Here is a 16,661-nt window from a genome sequence, read left to right on the forward strand (position 1 = left end):
AGTAGAGATTGATTGTTTTAAACCCATGGTTTAGTGTCATGTTTTGGGGCGTACTTTCATTCATAAACTTTGTTTGTGTAACATCTCGGCTTTCAGTTGTTTGGTTCATTCAAATGAGCATTAAACTTTAACCACATGAATGAACCCTTGCGTAAGAGTGCACATCCAACCAAAGTCATGTGAAGGTGCAGGATGAAATCAACAACGTACAGACAGAAAAGACTGTCTGCACACCAAATTAAGTGCAAATTAATATATCATTAATATATTTTTTAAGTTAGTTTTTGTTTTGTTTCATCTATGATATTATCTTCTTCTCCTTTTACACATGCCTTTCTTAGATTCAGTATGTATTAACCACCTTCAACCTGTCATCCCTATCTACTAGCTCTTGCAATAGGGCGTACGTAACTGGTTAAAGCATTACCCAAGCACTGCGACATACATCAGATGGAAATAAAACATAGTACGTGTCCTTTTCTTATTGTGGTCCTCTTCCTTCCCCCAGCATGTCCCAGGTGGACCCACAGTACAGGCTGTTCCAAGGAATGCGACTGTGTTCTGCAACATTCCACTGGCTGCGACCCTAGGAGTGGAACCTGTCTCTGTAAGCCTGGATACCATGGAGCACGGTGTCAGCAGGGTAAGCACTGTCCTCAGTGTCTCTGTAAGCCTGGATACCATGGTGCACGGTGTCAGCAAGGTAAGCACTGTCCTCAGTGTCCTCACTGTCCTCAGATACCATGGTGCATGGTGTCAGCAAGGTAAGCACTGTCCTCAGTGTCCTCACTGTCCTGGATACCATGGTGCACGGTCAGCAAGGTAAGCACTGTCCTCAGTGTCCTGGATACCATGGTGCACGGTGTCAGCAAGGTAAGCACTGTCCTCAGTGTCCTGGATACCATGGTGCACGGTGTCAGCAAGGTAAGCACTGTCCTCAGTGTCCTGGATACCATGGTGCACGGTGTCAGCAAGGTAAGCACTGTCCTCCGTGTCCTCACTGTCCTCAGTGTCCTGGATACCATGGTGCACGGTGTCAGCAAGGTAAGCACTGTCCTCACTGTCCTGGATACCATGGTGCACGGTGTCAGCAAGGTAAGCACTGTCCTCACTGTCCTGGATACCATGGTGCACGGTGTCAGCAAGGTAAGCACTGTCCTCACTGTCCTGGATACCATGGTGCACGGTGTCAGCAAGGTAAGCACTGTCCTCACTGTCCTGGATACCATGGTGCACGGTCAGCAAGGTAAGCACTGTCCTCAGTGTCCTCACTGTCCTCAGATACCATGGTGCACGGTGTCAGCAAGATAAGCACTGTCCTCAGTGTCCTCACTGTCCTGGATACCATGGTGCACGGTCAGCAAGGTAAGCACTGTCCTCAGTGTCTCTGTAAGCCTGGATACCATGGTGCACGGTGTCAGCAAGGTAAGCACTGTCCTCAGTGTCCTCAGATACCATGGTGCACGGTGTCAGCAAGGTAAGCACTGTCCTCAGTGTCCTGGCTTGACTTTCCAGAGAACAGTGATTTTCTTACGTTTTCATTTATTAGCATTTTAAATGTATCTCTTAGGAATGTAGGTGAAATCTTGAGGTCCAGAGTGATTTGGATAGAGTGGGAGGGTATGGGTTCAGCTTCTCACTCAAGGACACTTTGACAGAACACGTCAGAGCCAGACATTTTGTCCTTGCAGTTAACTGGGGCTGAGGACTGTCCATCTACAAATTGTACTATCTTTCTGTGTTGAATTAGAACTTAGCAAGACTACAAACCAGTAGCGATGGAATAAACAATACGAAAATGCGATACGATTATTTCACATCAAGCTATGAATATGGTGATGCCTCATTCATACAGGTGGACGAGTTTTATCCCAGTGAAAAATAAATAGCCGTTTGTTGCTTTATTGCTGTGTTATAATCACGTTCTATGTACTCCATACCATAGAGAGTTGTTTAAATTAATGCAAATTAATTAATAATAAATTCATAAAATAAACATCCCCAGTTAGAGACTCGCTAGCAGCTCCTAGAAGCTGTGTATGTCTTTACAACAAATCTTAGCTGTACTGATAACAACCTTTTTTGTACTGTTTTAATTATTGTGGAAGTATGTCTGCCTGAAAGCTTTGCCATTCTATGCTTGCTTAAAGTCAGACATCAATATGTTGCTCATGGAGCAGCTTCAGACAGAGTTTATTTGAATTATAACTTTTAGAGAGACTTGTCCAAGTACAGGAAATAAAATATGTGCAAGCTGTTTCCCATTACATTTTATCCTTACAGTATAGCGTTACTAAGGTTGACTCCCTAACTTGCTCTCACAACCACATGTTGATTTAGGAGACAGATTGGCTTTAGACAACCTTATTTGTAGCACATTTCATTCATGATTTTTACACAAACTAAAAGACATTAAAACACTGAGCATATATAAATACAAAAAATAATTAAAAACAAGTACAAAATGAAACAGAAACTAAGAGAATACAATAACAGGGCAGAATAACTTATTATTAACAGCAAAATAAACAGTGAAGGGCTCAACTAGTCCTATGCTCAGAGTTGTTTTTGAAGTGTGTGATGTGTATGCATGATGTGTGTGTGCACGTGCATGTGTGTGTGTGTGTGTGTGTGTGTGTGTGTGTGTGTGTGTGTGTGTGTGTGTGTGTGTGTGTGTGTGTGTGTGTGTGTGTGTGTGTGTGTGTGTGTGTGTTTCCATGTGTAGAATGTGCGTTAGGATTCTTTGGGCCTGGCTGTGAGAAGCAGTGTGACTGCCCAGGTGGAGGACCATGTGAGTCCAGTAGTGGGGAGTGCAGCCAGAGATGTCCTGCAGGCCTTCATGGGGACAAATGCCAGCTGGGTGAGACAAGGCCTCACAACACCTGCAGTAACAATTTGCAATTTAGGCATTTAGCAGACACTCTTAACCCATTAAGACCTGAGGCCGATTCTACAAATGTCTTCTAAACCAGTAGTTCTTTCAAGATTACAAAACAAAATAAAAAATAGCAGATGTACAAGCTCGCAGTGCAGCACGGTGTGATTACATACAAAGCCAATGCAAAGACACAAATTGACACCGGGTTTGCACTGGGTGGCGCAAATTAGGTGGTTCCAGCGAACACGAAGAAGTGAAATTTCCCTCTTCCTCATCCTTCTCTTTGTTGAATATAAAAGTTGAATTCTTAAATCTCCTTCATGGTTGGAGTGAGTTTGTTTGGGCAAACTCCCAAGAAAGTTTTATACTAGTGTAGCAGAGTAGCTCAATCTTAGGCCCAGAAGCCTAACTATCCTGGGGGATTCCCTCTTGCCCTAATGGTAATGTTTGGTTTCCCACACAGGAGACCCAAGGTCGAATCTTGTGTATTTCATGGAAATGTTGTGGACCTAATATGCTGTACCATCAGCGTACGTGTCCCCTCCTCAGCAGGGCCTCGTCTATCTGGCTGCTTGCTCTACTGGCTGATGGAAAGTTCCGGTGGCTGAGCTCTCAGAACCGTGGTCCAGAAAAAAAATCAATCTGGTTCAGGAGGTTCTGTTAAACTCATAATGTTACTGTCCCTGCGGATGAGTCCGAGATAACAGTGACAATATGTCCTCCCTAAATGCTCTGGCAGGCTGATTTTATTAAAGAAAACAAATCATTCACCTTTACTAGAATGTATTTACGCTATGTTTTAACGGGGGCCTCTTAGTTCTAATACAAGCCCAGAGACTATTGGCAGAAATGTATTACATAAACCAGTGGTTCTCAAAGCTGGGGTTTGGGACCCCCAGGGGTCCTTGAGGTGCTTCCAGGGGATCCCCAACTAAATTTGTTAAAAAAGTATCAATATCAGTTTAACCACTTTAACCCTATATTTTATGCCTCAACAGTTTTATATACTATATATTCAGTGGCTAAAATAGCAGATCTACAGTACAAGCTCAAGTAGAGTACAAGACAAGTACAATTGTATTGTTTAGGGTAGTTCTAGTTTTCTGTGCTACTGCTATATAATATTGAGCAGTCCTACTGTATGTTGTACTGTGCTTTTGAAGAGAAGAGAAAATAACTGCAAACAGCTTTTGTGTTCCCAAGAGTGAAATCTTTCTTCTTCTTTTTTATTACATTATTTATTGCACAATGTTCAACCAAGTCTGGTGTTCGTCAGGCCTCTGTGACACTTTGCACTGTGCTTTTTGGTACCATTGTTGCATTGGGTTTTGATGTATTGGCGTGTGCTGTCAGCCTGCAGACAGGGGACTTATGGAGCCGGCTGTGGGTTAAGCTGCGAGTGTGGAGGAGCTCCATGTGATCCCATGACTGGACGCTGCATCTGCCCTGCTGGGAAGACTGGGGACTCATGTCAACAAGGTGCACAACTTTTCATTGTCTTTATGTCCTTACAACGCCTCGCAATGCGTTGTGAGCTTGTAGATCGGCTATTTTCTGTATTTGTTGCTAAGAAAATGCCCTCCAGCCTCTGTTTTTCATATACGGTAGAATCCTGCTTGTTTTTGTTATTTATTAATTCATAGCATTCCTCTTAGCCTGCTGTCACATGGAGTCATTTGTTCCACAGAACACAAATGCGTGCAAGTGATTAGTGAATACCAAAACGCTCGACCCAAAACACAGTCGCCCCGGGGTGCAAATCTGGCGACTTCGGAACCTGGTATTCCTAAACTTAACCTCAGTAAAACTATGCCTAGCCCTAAACGTATTTCTAACCTTATCCTCTTAAATAATTCAGTTTATCATATTTTTTTTTTTTTTTTTTCAACAATATATTTATTTTCCTTTTTACACACAAATGACAATACACATATACAAAAAACAACAATGAACAGTACAAGACAATTACTGATATAAAGAAAGCAAAACAACAATAACCAAAAACAACAAAACAAAACAAAAAACAACAACAACAACAGCACTACTCCTCTTCAGCTCCATCCATTAGATGTGACAAATTATTGTTCTTTATGTATCTCATAAAACGGCCCCACACCTCCTGAAACATTTCTTGTTTGTCCTTAAGAATGTATGCAATCTTTTCCAAAGGTAGACATAAAGACAATTCTCTGAACCACTGTGTAATACTTGGTTTGTCCGGCCTCTTCCAGGTCAATGCTATCACTCTCTTAGCTTGTAAAAGACATATATCTATAAACATTTGCAGTTTATCATATTTAAACATTCAGCAGGAATGGCACATCGATCTAATAGCTTTACTTTTGGATACTGCTTTAATTATAGACTTCGACCCTTTTAGGCCATTAAAATGTGTTTTTCCACTGGGTGTAACTTTATCATCATCTGACTTTAAATGTATCTAGTGTAGTGGTTCTCAATCATTTTAATGTCTAGAACCCCCAAATGTAGTATGTATTTGGCCGTGGACGCGCATTTGATTTGTGCCAGGGACTATGGTTATTTTTTAATATCCATAGAATTAATGTTAGTGGTTAAACCATAACTAATCTTGCTGGGCCCTCCCCGGAACACCCTCCCTGTCTAATGGTATGTGTCCTGCAAACTGGAAGATGAGCTCTTTGCGTGTTCCCTTGTTTCCTGCAGACTGCCCCGATGGGTTCTGGGGGTTGCAGTGCCAGCTGTCTTGTAGAGCCTGCGAGAATGGAGGCTCCTGCAACAAGCAGACTGGTGTGTGTGATTGCAGGCCAGGTTTCACTGGAACACTCTGCCAGGCTGGTGAGTTTTAGCCAACATGTTGCAGATTTGTGTTTTACTATTAACTATTTTAACGTTTACAGCATGGCACCAAAGCAGTCCGCCATCTAGAACAGCGTTTGTCTGTATGTATGTGTGAACAGCTCCATGTTAGGCCAGACACTGACAGCAGCCAATGTTCCTGGATCACACAGTTCTCTTTATTGCAATGAGCTTTACAGAATAAAACAGGGCTGCTCTCCATACTGTGGTATAACTGAAACTGAATCGCTACAGAGAAAACGCTTACAGGGGAGAGCAGATTTAGTGTTCTGGCTGGGGACTGGCGCTCTCCCTGAGTGTGTGTGTGTGGGGACATATATACTGGATTGACTGCTGCTGTTCATTGGAGTGATACATCATTCATCGCGGCTGCCATATGAGTAGGGGCAAGCCGTGCCTCCTAATACATCTACTGTATGTACTGCCATATGAGTAGAGGGGCAAGCCGTGCCTCCTAATACATCTACTGTATGAGTAGGGGCAAGCCGTGCCTCCTAATACATCTACTGTATGAGGAGGGGCAAGCCGTGCCTCCTAATACATCTACTGTATGAGTAGAGGGGCAAGCCGTGCCTCCTAATGCATCTACTGTATGAGTAGAGGGGCAAGCCGTGCCTCCTAATGCATCTACTGTATGAGTAGAGGGGCAAGCCGTGCCTCCTAATGCATCTACTGTATGAGTAGAGGCAAGCCGTGCCTCCTAATACATCTACTGTATGAGTAGAGGCAAGCCGTGCCTCCTAATACATCTACTGTATGAGTAGGGGCAAGCCGTGCCTCCTAATACATCTACTGTATGAGTAGAGGGGCAAGCCGTGCCTCCTAATACATCTACTGTATGAGTAGAGGCAAGCCGTGCCTCCTAATACATCTACTGTATGAGTAGAGGGGCAAGCCGTGCCTCCTAATACATCTACTGTATGAGTAGAGGCAAGCCGTGCCTCCTAATACATCTACTGTATGAGTAGGGGCAAGCCGTGCCTCCTAATGCATCTACTGTATGAGTAGGGGCAAGCCGTGCCTCCTAATACATCTACTGTATGAGTAGAGGGGCAAGCCGTGCCTCCTAATACATCTACTGTATGAGTAGGGGCAAGCCGTGCCTCCTAATACATCTACTGTATGAGTAGAGGCAAGCCGTGCCTCCTAATACATCTACTGTATGAGTAGGGGCAAGCCGTGCCTCCTAATACATCTACTGTATGAGTAGGGGCAAGCCGTGCCTCCTAATACATCTACTGTATGAGTAGAGGCAAGCCGTGCCTCCTAATACATCTACTGTATGAGTAGAGGCAAGCCGTGCCTCCTAATGCATCTACTGTATGAGTAGAGGCAAGCCGTGCCTCCTAATGCATCTACTGTATGAGTAGGGGCAAGCCGTGCCTCCTAATGCATCTACTGTATGAGTAGAGGCAAGCCGTGCCTCCTAATGCATCTACTGTATGAGTAGGGGCAAGCCGTGCCTCCTAATGCATCTACTGTATGAGTAGAGGCAAGCCGTGCCTCCTAATACATCTACTGTATGAGTAGGGGCAAGCCGTGCCTCCTAATACATCTACTGTATGAGTAGAGGCAAGCCGTGCCTCCTAATACATCTACTGTATGAGTAGAGGCAAGCCGTGCCTCCTAATGCATCTACTGTATGAGTAGGGGCAAGCCGTGCCTCCTAATACATCTACTGTATGAGTAGAGGCAAGCCGTGCCTCCTAATGCATCTACTGTATGAGTAGGGGCAAGCCGTGCCTCCTAATGCATCTACTGTATGAGTAGAGGGGCAAGCCGTGCCTCCTAATGCATCTACTGTATGAGTAGAGGCAAGCCGTGCCTCCTAATACATCTACTGTATGAGTAGGGGCAAGCCGTGCCTCCTAATACATCTACTGTATGAGTAGAGGCAAGCCGTGCCTCCTAATGCATCTACTGTATGAGTAGGGGCAAGCCGTGCCTCCTAATGCATCTACTGTATGAGTAGAGGGGCAAGCCGTGCCTCCTAATACATCTACTGTATGAGTAGAGGCAAGCCGTGCCTCCTAATACATCTACTGTATGAGTAGGGGGGCAAGCCGTGCCTCCTAATACATCTACTGTATGAGTAGAGGCAAGCCGTGCCTCCTAATGCATCTACTGTACGAGTAGAGGCAAGCCGTGCCTCCTAATACATCTACTGTATGAGTAGAGGGGCAAGCCGTGCCTCCTAATACATCTACTGTATGAGTAGGGGCAAGCCGTGCCTCCTAATACATCTACTGTATGAGTAGGGGCAAGCCGTGCTTCCTAATGCATCTACTGTATGAGTAGGGGCAAGCCGTGCTTCCTAATGCATCTACTGTATGAGGGGGGGCAAGCCGTGCCTCCTAATGCATCTACTGTATGAGTAGAGGGGCAAGCCGTGCCTCCTAATACATCTACTGTACGAGTAGAGGCAAGCCGTGCCTCCTAATACATCTACTGTACGAGTAGAGGCAAGCCGTGCCTCCTAATACATCTACTGTACGAGTAGAGGAAAGCCGTGCCTCCTAATACATCTACTGTACGAGTAGAGGCAAGCCGTGCCTCCTAATACATCTACTGTACGAGTAGAGGCAAGCCGTGCCTCCTAATGCATCTACTGTATGCCACATACAGTATGTCTTTTGAAGCAGGAGGTCTCTCCACAATTAAGATCATTGTAACTCGCTGAATTCTCAACCGTTTTACAGGTGGTTTGGTTCGTTACAAATGTCAAACACAGTAGTTATGTTAGGTTACGTATGTTAGAGGGTATTTGCTTAGAACAAAACACTTGACAAAGTATAACATAGAAAAGTTTTTTTGTCTCAGCTACAGCTCAGGGAGTTATGTCAATATGGAGTTATGTCAATGTCGCTGCCAATATGGCAGCGACATTGGGGGGATGGCTTGTTTATCCTGAGTGCAATGATTACCTCGATGCACAACAAGTGTACACTCACACTACTGTAGCTTCGGGTCCAGTTAGTTTGAATAGCCATCCCACAGTATGTATGTAATATCCCCAAATCATCCGTCCATCTGCAGCTAATCTCGCAAACCACTACACCGATCAGCGCCACATTTCTTGTGCATGCTGCCAGTAGGCCAAGGAAATCAATCCCCAATATCTTTCACAATTTGTTATTTTGTTTTTGTGTGTGTGAGATATGTTTCACGTTTTGTGATGGATCTGAAATCTCAGTTCCACTGTTCCGCCATCCCTCCATAATTGGGCAAGACCGACATCATCAGTATGACATCAGACATTCACAGGGAAGCCATGCTATTATTTGACTCCATCTTGTTTGGAAATATCAAGCTTTTTGAAGAAATGATGTATTCAAATTTCAGAAAATGCATAGGCCTACACCATACACCATCAGAGCCTGACCTGGTATTAGTTGCATTATGCCTCATTTTCTCACACTAGAGCTACTGTAAAATCGAAGGAAGGTGGTACAGTACATGGCAAGACGTGTTTTACATACAAGTTACGAGTCTCTGGAGAAGCCAGGTGTATTTCACCTGGCAACGGTGCTTCTGGCTTGGCCAGGCAGCTCAGCGTGGTTGGGAAGACGGCAGGGGACTGTCCACTGCACTAGTGACTCCTGCTGCTTGCTCTGGGCTGTCAGTTGAAACGAAGCAACTGGCTCCATGTGAATCAGAGGAGGCATAATGGTTGTCTACAAACCAGGGGTTCTCAACGTTTTTGGCTGGGGATCCCCGGAAATCCTTTGGCCATGTCTCGCAAGATGGATCTGTCCGATAATCATGAACGCAGTGTGCAATTTACGTGAACGTTTTCACGCACTTTCCTACTAGGCTGAGGAATATATCCCACCCTTTTCACATTGGCCTGTTATAGCGCCGCCAAAGGTGGATTTTTGCAAAACACATTTTTGGTAGAAAATGCCACAAATCATCCAATTGCCATCAAAGGCGTTAGAAGAAATGGCACCCTTTTCACAGTGGCCTATTATAGCGCCACCAGGAGGCCACAATAACCTGACCTGTGCCCCGAGGGGCACTTTTTCTAGTTTATCTCTGTAAAATTCCACAGTGTTAATTTAACTCTGAGAGTGTACAATTACGGGTCCATTTGGTTCCATTTGTATACTTCTCAGAGTTACAGGCAGATAAGGGTCCATCTGGACCCCAGGTGGTCCCCAGACCCAACATTGAGAACCAGCGGTCTACACCCTCCCCAAGACCGACAGTGGGGGTTGACAGCACCAGGGACCGCAGTACACATGGAGGGAATTGGCAATGACTAAATTGGGGAGAAAATGACCACTTTTCATCGCTTTGTAGCCTACCATGTGGTGAACCCATCTTGGAATTCTTTCACTATACCTCATGGTTTGTATAGGCTTAAACTGCTATACATTGAGACTTAAATAAAGACAAAACTGGGATTGGAATAACAAGACGTGCTGTCACTCACTATGAGACTGATACATTGCTTTGTATCGATCATTATTTGACTTTTTGGACGTCATCACTATTGGCAATTATGCGGCCAATCCGTCAATTTCACCCTGGCTTCACTCTTTTAGGCATGTCATTATAGGTGGAAGTTTAAAAACGTTTCAAAGGATTTTCAATGTTCAATGTGTGTATTCTATCAAAGAGTTATTTGTTCATTTCATTTTTTTGTTTGCTTATGAATTAAATGCTCTCAAATAAAAACTTAAATCAAATCTTAAGTTTTTCAAATTCACTTAAAGATGTAGCACTTTACACCACAAGATATTGGTCTCAAAACATTGGTAATTGGTGGTCTAGGACATTCCAAAAATACCAAAATCTGGCATCGGTCAGACTTCAGTGACTTCGATGTTATGTTTGGAACTGTAGTAAGACATGCAGTCTTCTCATGAATGAAACAACCATAATCATACATGTAGCTCGAAGCCAAGTTTTGCAGCAATTATAAATATGTGCCAGCATTTTTGTTTTAGCTTTGGAAGGATCACAAATATGCAGACCGCTTATTCGCTCCCATGTGTTTCAAAGCATGCTAATTACAGTGGTTAAAAAACAACTACATGACAGTCTCTGAATTCCACCTTTATCATTTCAATAATGTGTTCTGTCTGATCATTTAATTGCTTCAAATCTTGAAGTTTCTTTTTTTTACTGAAGTCATAAAAAGTTGCAGTCAGTGACTGTTTCTGAAGTTCTTCTGTTAGCCAAGAATGTGGCAGCATGCGTGACTAAAGTGTATTAATTACATACAGTGGTAGACAACATACTGAACCCCAATAGTGGTCATGTACAGCTACAAGTGAAAGTTTCTCAGTCAAATTTGTAGAGAAGAGAAAAAACAGGGAAAAAAAGTATCCAAAAATAAGTAAGTAGGGTCAGAGAGGCTTATCAGCTGAGAACATGGCAGTCACTTCACACAGGTGTGATTTTTTTTTATATCAAATCAATAAGCATGGTATTGAAATAAAAATGTCTCATTCCGGCCAATGAGAATTTGCGTCCTCACCTTCATCTTCAATGTTTGTCTATACACAAACACTCAAAACTTTCCATTCATTGTCAATATGGTGTTTCATGTTTATGTTAGGACAAAGTTTGTGTTTACACGCACACTGAAAGCTGGTCATAGGAGGGGCTAGCGCGGCTCCAAGAATTGTGAAAAATAGCCGATTTACAAGCTCATATAAAACACAATGTATTGTGAGCTTGTAGGTCGTCTATTTTCATTATATATTTCTTTAAATACAAAACGGGGATTTAGTGGTGGATTCATGATGTATATTTTGTAAGGTTGGTATGTAGTGGAATGAAAGTCATATATTTTTACTACTACACTACTACACTACTATACTACTCAAGTAGGCCTAAATGTTTGTTGCTACCCACTGCTTAATTAATGTATATTACTGTCTTCTCCACAGATTGCCCTTCAGGATTCTTCGGCGCAGACTGTTTGATACCCTGCTTATGCCACACTGACACCAGCTGTGACCCACAGAGTGGACGATGTTCCTGCCCACCTGGCAAAACAGGCCTTGACTGCATCACACGTATGTACTGGGAAGCCATTCCTAGCCTTTATAGGCCCCCAAATAATTAGCAAAGCACTAGGATTTTCATGATAATTATATAACATCAATATTAAAAAATGTAACAAAAATAAGTCAGTCAAGTTGTCAGGGTCACCAACACTCAAGATTTTCAAGCGGCCTTTGATCCAGAAAAGGTTTGGGAACCTCTTACATTGGGACTTTCTTTTTAACCATAGCATAGTCTTGCGTAGCCAGGCGATACATCTGGTGACATCTAAATTCATCAATTATAACAGCGAGGGAAATGGCTACTAACAAACATACGCCTACTGTTTTTGGATACCATCCCAATATTCACTGGTTTTGCAATGCTGTTATTTTTTTAAATCTCAGAATTGTTTTCACACAGTTTTAGCCCCTACATTGAGAGGTCACCAGATGTTTCGGTAGGCGGAGACCTCTGATAATCTCGCTATGAGAGATTCCGTAGCAGGTGATGTAGGCGGGTGAAAACAGTAATGGTATCAGGGGACTTTAAGCCCTGAGGATGCTATGACTTCTAATATTGAATCCTCTTCTAAGACAATTTTTAAGGCAATTTTGTTATTAGATGTAGTGTGTTTCTAATGTTTTCTTGACCTCCACAGCATGTGTACCTGGTTCCTGGGGACAGGATTGTGTCGATAAATGCCAGTGTGGTGACAGTTCCCTCGGCTGTGAGCCTGTTACCGGCCGTTGTATATGTGAGGCTGGCTTCTCCGGAGGCCACTGTGAAAACAGTAAGAACTCCTATTAGCAAAACATTCAAATAATATATTTCAAAATCTTTAGTTTCAAGCTTGCTGTTTAGATCAATTTTAACTTATGGTATATTTTAGTGCATGCTGCCCCCTAGTGATGAGTTCATGTTAGGACATACTGTACTTTTGTTTCTATAAAGCACACACTTACAGCAATTTCATTTAATTAATTCAGTTACATTAATTAAGTAATGATTAAAGCTGCAATCCTTAACCTTTTTAATGAATACAATATTGTTTTGACCAATCTGTAGGTATATGATAATACAATATAACACATGTGGTGCTTTTCCTATTACTACCCTGATCTTCTGTGGTCAGTTTGGACCACTACTGGTTGATGGGTGGCATTGCATGATGCTCAGGAGCACAATCATATCCTCTGCTCAAACAGTCTTTCTGTATTAGCTCCGCAGTAGTAAATGTGGCGCTGAGTTTGAGTTGGAATACTGGATAGGACATTGAACAAACAAAGTAATTGATGAATTAATTCAATGGTTGACTGGTTGGACCTCTGAAGATTCAATTTACATTTAGGCATTTAGCAGGCGCTCTTAATCCAGAGCGATTTATAGTAAGCAAGGACAACAGAGGGTAATACTGTACATCAAATGCATAGAAATAGTAATCTAGGATCAACCAAGAACCTATTATCAGTCTAATAGTAGATTATACAAATCTATAATCTGTACATTGAAACTATACACACTATGCCAGGTCTACAAATGACCTGGCATCTGTCTACATACAGTAACATGCTATCAACTATCTAAATTACATTTGAACCTTTGCATTTGGCCTGCAAGGTCGTCAAGGCTATAGGGCAAGTGCTACAGTTTTGTTCACGAGTTAACCACTTAAAGCTGAAAATAGCAGATCGACAAGCTCACAGCACGTTGCACTGCAACATGTTGTGAGCATGTCGATCGGCTATTTACAGCGAAAGCCTTCCGCACAATAACAGAAAACATAGCCCTGAGGGATTCCGGTCAACCATGTATGAAGTGGTTGAAAGAGATGAACATTCCATGCTTTAAAACCCTTTTCATATCAAGGTCCATTATTTATTTGGCATTTGAGCCACGGAGCACCATTTGATGACATTTAGCCTCTCAGACCCAAAACTTAAAGAATATTTTTGTTGTCGTTGGATAAGATTTTGTCCACAATTCCATGCTGTACTGATGTCGGTACCATAGGAGAGATAACAGTCAAACGTTGATCAAAATAACAATTCTACATTATCTTACTTGTGTAGACCTCTTGTAAATTTAGTAACGCAGATGTTTAACAATAATGTAACTAGAGAGTTAAAGATCTATAAGGGTCCATTTGGTTACCAACTCCATCATTTAGCTGGGGACCACCTAAAACCCTCTCAAGGACCACTGGTTGAGAACCACTGCTGTAAGATACAGGACATACTGTGCTATTACTATGCCTAATGCATTGTCCTTGCGTGTGTCTTCTTCCAGAGTGTGTGAATGGAAGCTATGGGCAGGGCTGCGCCCAGCGATGCCACTGTCAGAACAGAGCTGTGTGTGACCATGTCAGCGGAGCCTGCACGTGTTCCCCTGGATGGGCCGGTTCCTTCTGTGAGAAAAGTAAGCTATGAAAAGAGTTTGTGTGTTGTGAGCTTGTAGACCTGAGTTTGTAGACCTGCTGTTTTTAAGGGGTGCTAGCCCCTTCTATCAACAGCTTTTGTCCCCACACGTCTCAAGATTTGCCATTGACAATGAAAGGGGAATTCCGGTCAAATGTCAGCTAAATCTTGTCCCCGCCCATCTCAATATTTGCCATTGACAATGAACGGAGAAATGACGTCAGAATTCTGCTAAATATGACGTAAATTAAACATCAAAACATTAAACGCCATTGACATTGAAGGGAAAATGTACGTGATGTATGATGATAAGAGCTGATAATTCCGCTAAATATGACGTAAATTAAACATCAAAACATTAAACGCCGGCCTGGGCCATGGCTCAGTGGTCCAGGGACCTTGGCTGGCAATCCAGTCTGGCAGTGTGCCGCGGGTTCGACTCCCGATCCCGATGGCCTTTACTGCATGTCTTCCCCCCATCTCTCTCCCCATTTCCTGTTAGCCTACTATCTGTCCCTCCATAAAAAATAAATAAAATAAAGGCGAAAGCCACTAAAAAAAAACTAAAAAAAAAAAAACAGGGAAAACTTACGTCATTACATATGTAAACGAGCAAATCGGCTAACCAATCACATGGTTGGCCAATAAGGGACCACCTTACCTTATGTAGCAATGTCAAATGTCCGCTAACATAAATTGATGTACGATGACAAGAGCACACGGGTGTGCACCACAGTATGATGTGAATGAAATGAGAATAGCCCTTGGCTATCTTTCAGAATGTTCACCTATAACGCTTTGCACCTTATTTTTTGTATCCAATAAAAAGCAATGAGGATGATTGGATGGTCCTCTCACTTACTGAACAAAACAATTAAAAGATAATTATTGGATGCATCCTGTGAGCATCTGCAGGATGCTCTTTACACAATGGATTAAATGTTTATTTCAGTGGTCCACTTCCTACTGGACCACCAAATGTAATTGATTTTATTTTTAATTTTTTGCGGGAATTCCAAATGTTTGAGTGCACTAGACCATGAGTTTTGCCTGAATCCATAGGCTTCATTCTACAGAGTACAGCCTCAGTCACTGCAAGATCTTGTGTGTAAAGGTGATTGACACAACGTGAGGTCTCAGGTCGTATTAATTATTTAACGCGTGACAATTTAGGATTAAAAATTCAGACTTGGTGTGCAAGCTCAGTGTGTGGTTAAACTTATATAGACCTCTAGCCATTGATCCAATGTAATTCCTCAGTGCACCTTTCATCCTTTGACGCATTTAACCAAATTAAATGTGTAGGCACACTTTTATTTTTATAGGCTATGATTCCTAAAAAAGTGAGATACTGTTTGGTGGAGCCACCATAATGCCAGTAAACTGTAGTTTATGTGACATATTTTATAACTTTTACATGTCTGACATTTAAATACATTATTCAGATTGCAAGGGGTCCTTTGTACCTCCTTTGGATGTCCTGGGACTGTGCCTGCTTTGAGAAAACTAAGATATCTAAAGGCCAATTATAATTTCCATTATCAGATATAATGTTCTGTAAATATACAGTATTTATCTGAGGGTCAGGGTTAGACTTGACACTTATTCTATTTACAGTATGCACTGGAATGTTCTGTGAAACATTTCCAGTGATAGATTCCACATTATAAACACTGGATTACCTCCCCTGGTAGAGACAACCACTTTGATCTGTTTTGATCCTGAAAATAAATACATTAATCAATTAATTAATTAATTAATAATAATAATAAATTGTATAGTTAACACTGGCCAAAAAACACATTTTGACATTATATTCTGGACTCTGGAAATATATTTTAAGAAAGTTTAGAAAAATACAAAAGATATGCATGTATTTATTTTTTGCTTAGGCGAGTAGGCCTGTATGATGTTGTCAGCAATTTCATGATATTTTATTATCTTTATGTTCTTTGTAGTATTTCTCATTTGTGCTCATTGCCCTCAGATCCTTATGTCATTATCTTGAACATCCTCTAGAGGGAGCTGTAGGATGGTCTTCTGCTTTTAATGTTCAGTATATGAATATGAACCATCAGTAATCTAACACAGACAATCAAACCACAACTAAAGAAATATAGAATCATAATAGTTTACATTTTGGGACAGCAGGATTTATGATATTTCATAATCTGCATACCGTCCGTAAAAAAATAATTGTACGCATTTATGGTGTCGTGACATGGCAAACCCTTTTCTCTCTCTGATGCTCTGCTTATCGTTGTGATATTTATTTATTTATTTATTTATGAAAGACATACCGCACCATCCCTCACAGAGTCTTAACAGCATAATGGATTTGATCTTGATCATGGTCTTTTGACTGGAAGTGGTCTTATGTTATTACAAGGTGTGAGATTTACTGTAAGTGTACTAGCAGCCCTGGAAACTCCTACCAGCCCAGCGGTGCATGGGGCATTGTAAATCACTGCCGTGTCACATTAGAACAGAGCTTCACATCCCTAGCCATAACAGTCTAATGGCCTCAGACA

The 16,661-nt window shown here is 42.1% G+C and overlaps 1 protein-coding gene across 1 annotated transcript in view; it reads left to right on the forward strand.

The window, feature by feature from the left end:
* egfem1 (EGF-like and EMI domain containing 1) overlaps nucleotides 1–16,661 on the forward strand; it is a gene marked incomplete at its 5' end in the record, with an annotated part of 92,883 nt that overhangs the window by 55,816 nt on the left and 20,406 nt on the right. Inside the window, 7 exons of the mRNA XM_079514843.1 lie at nucleotides 509–643; nucleotides 2,726–2,860; nucleotides 4,232–4,357; nucleotides 5,564–5,695; nucleotides 11,617–11,745; nucleotides 12,375–12,506; nucleotides 14,003–14,131. Of these exons, the coding sequence (XP_079370969.1) occupies nucleotides 509–643; nucleotides 2,726–2,860; nucleotides 4,232–4,357; nucleotides 5,564–5,695; nucleotides 11,617–11,745; nucleotides 12,375–12,506; nucleotides 14,003–14,131 (918 nt within the window). The remainder of the gene's footprint in view (nucleotides 1–508; nucleotides 644–2,725; nucleotides 2,861–4,231; nucleotides 4,358–5,563; nucleotides 5,696–11,616; nucleotides 11,746–12,374; nucleotides 12,507–14,002; nucleotides 14,132–16,661) is intronic.

The sequence above is a fragment of the Electrona antarctica genome, assembly GCF_951216825.1.
Source record: "Electrona antarctica genome assembly, chromosome: 11".
Lineage (NCBI taxonomy): Eukaryota > Metazoa > Chordata > Actinopteri > Myctophiformes > Myctophidae > Electrona > Electrona antarctica.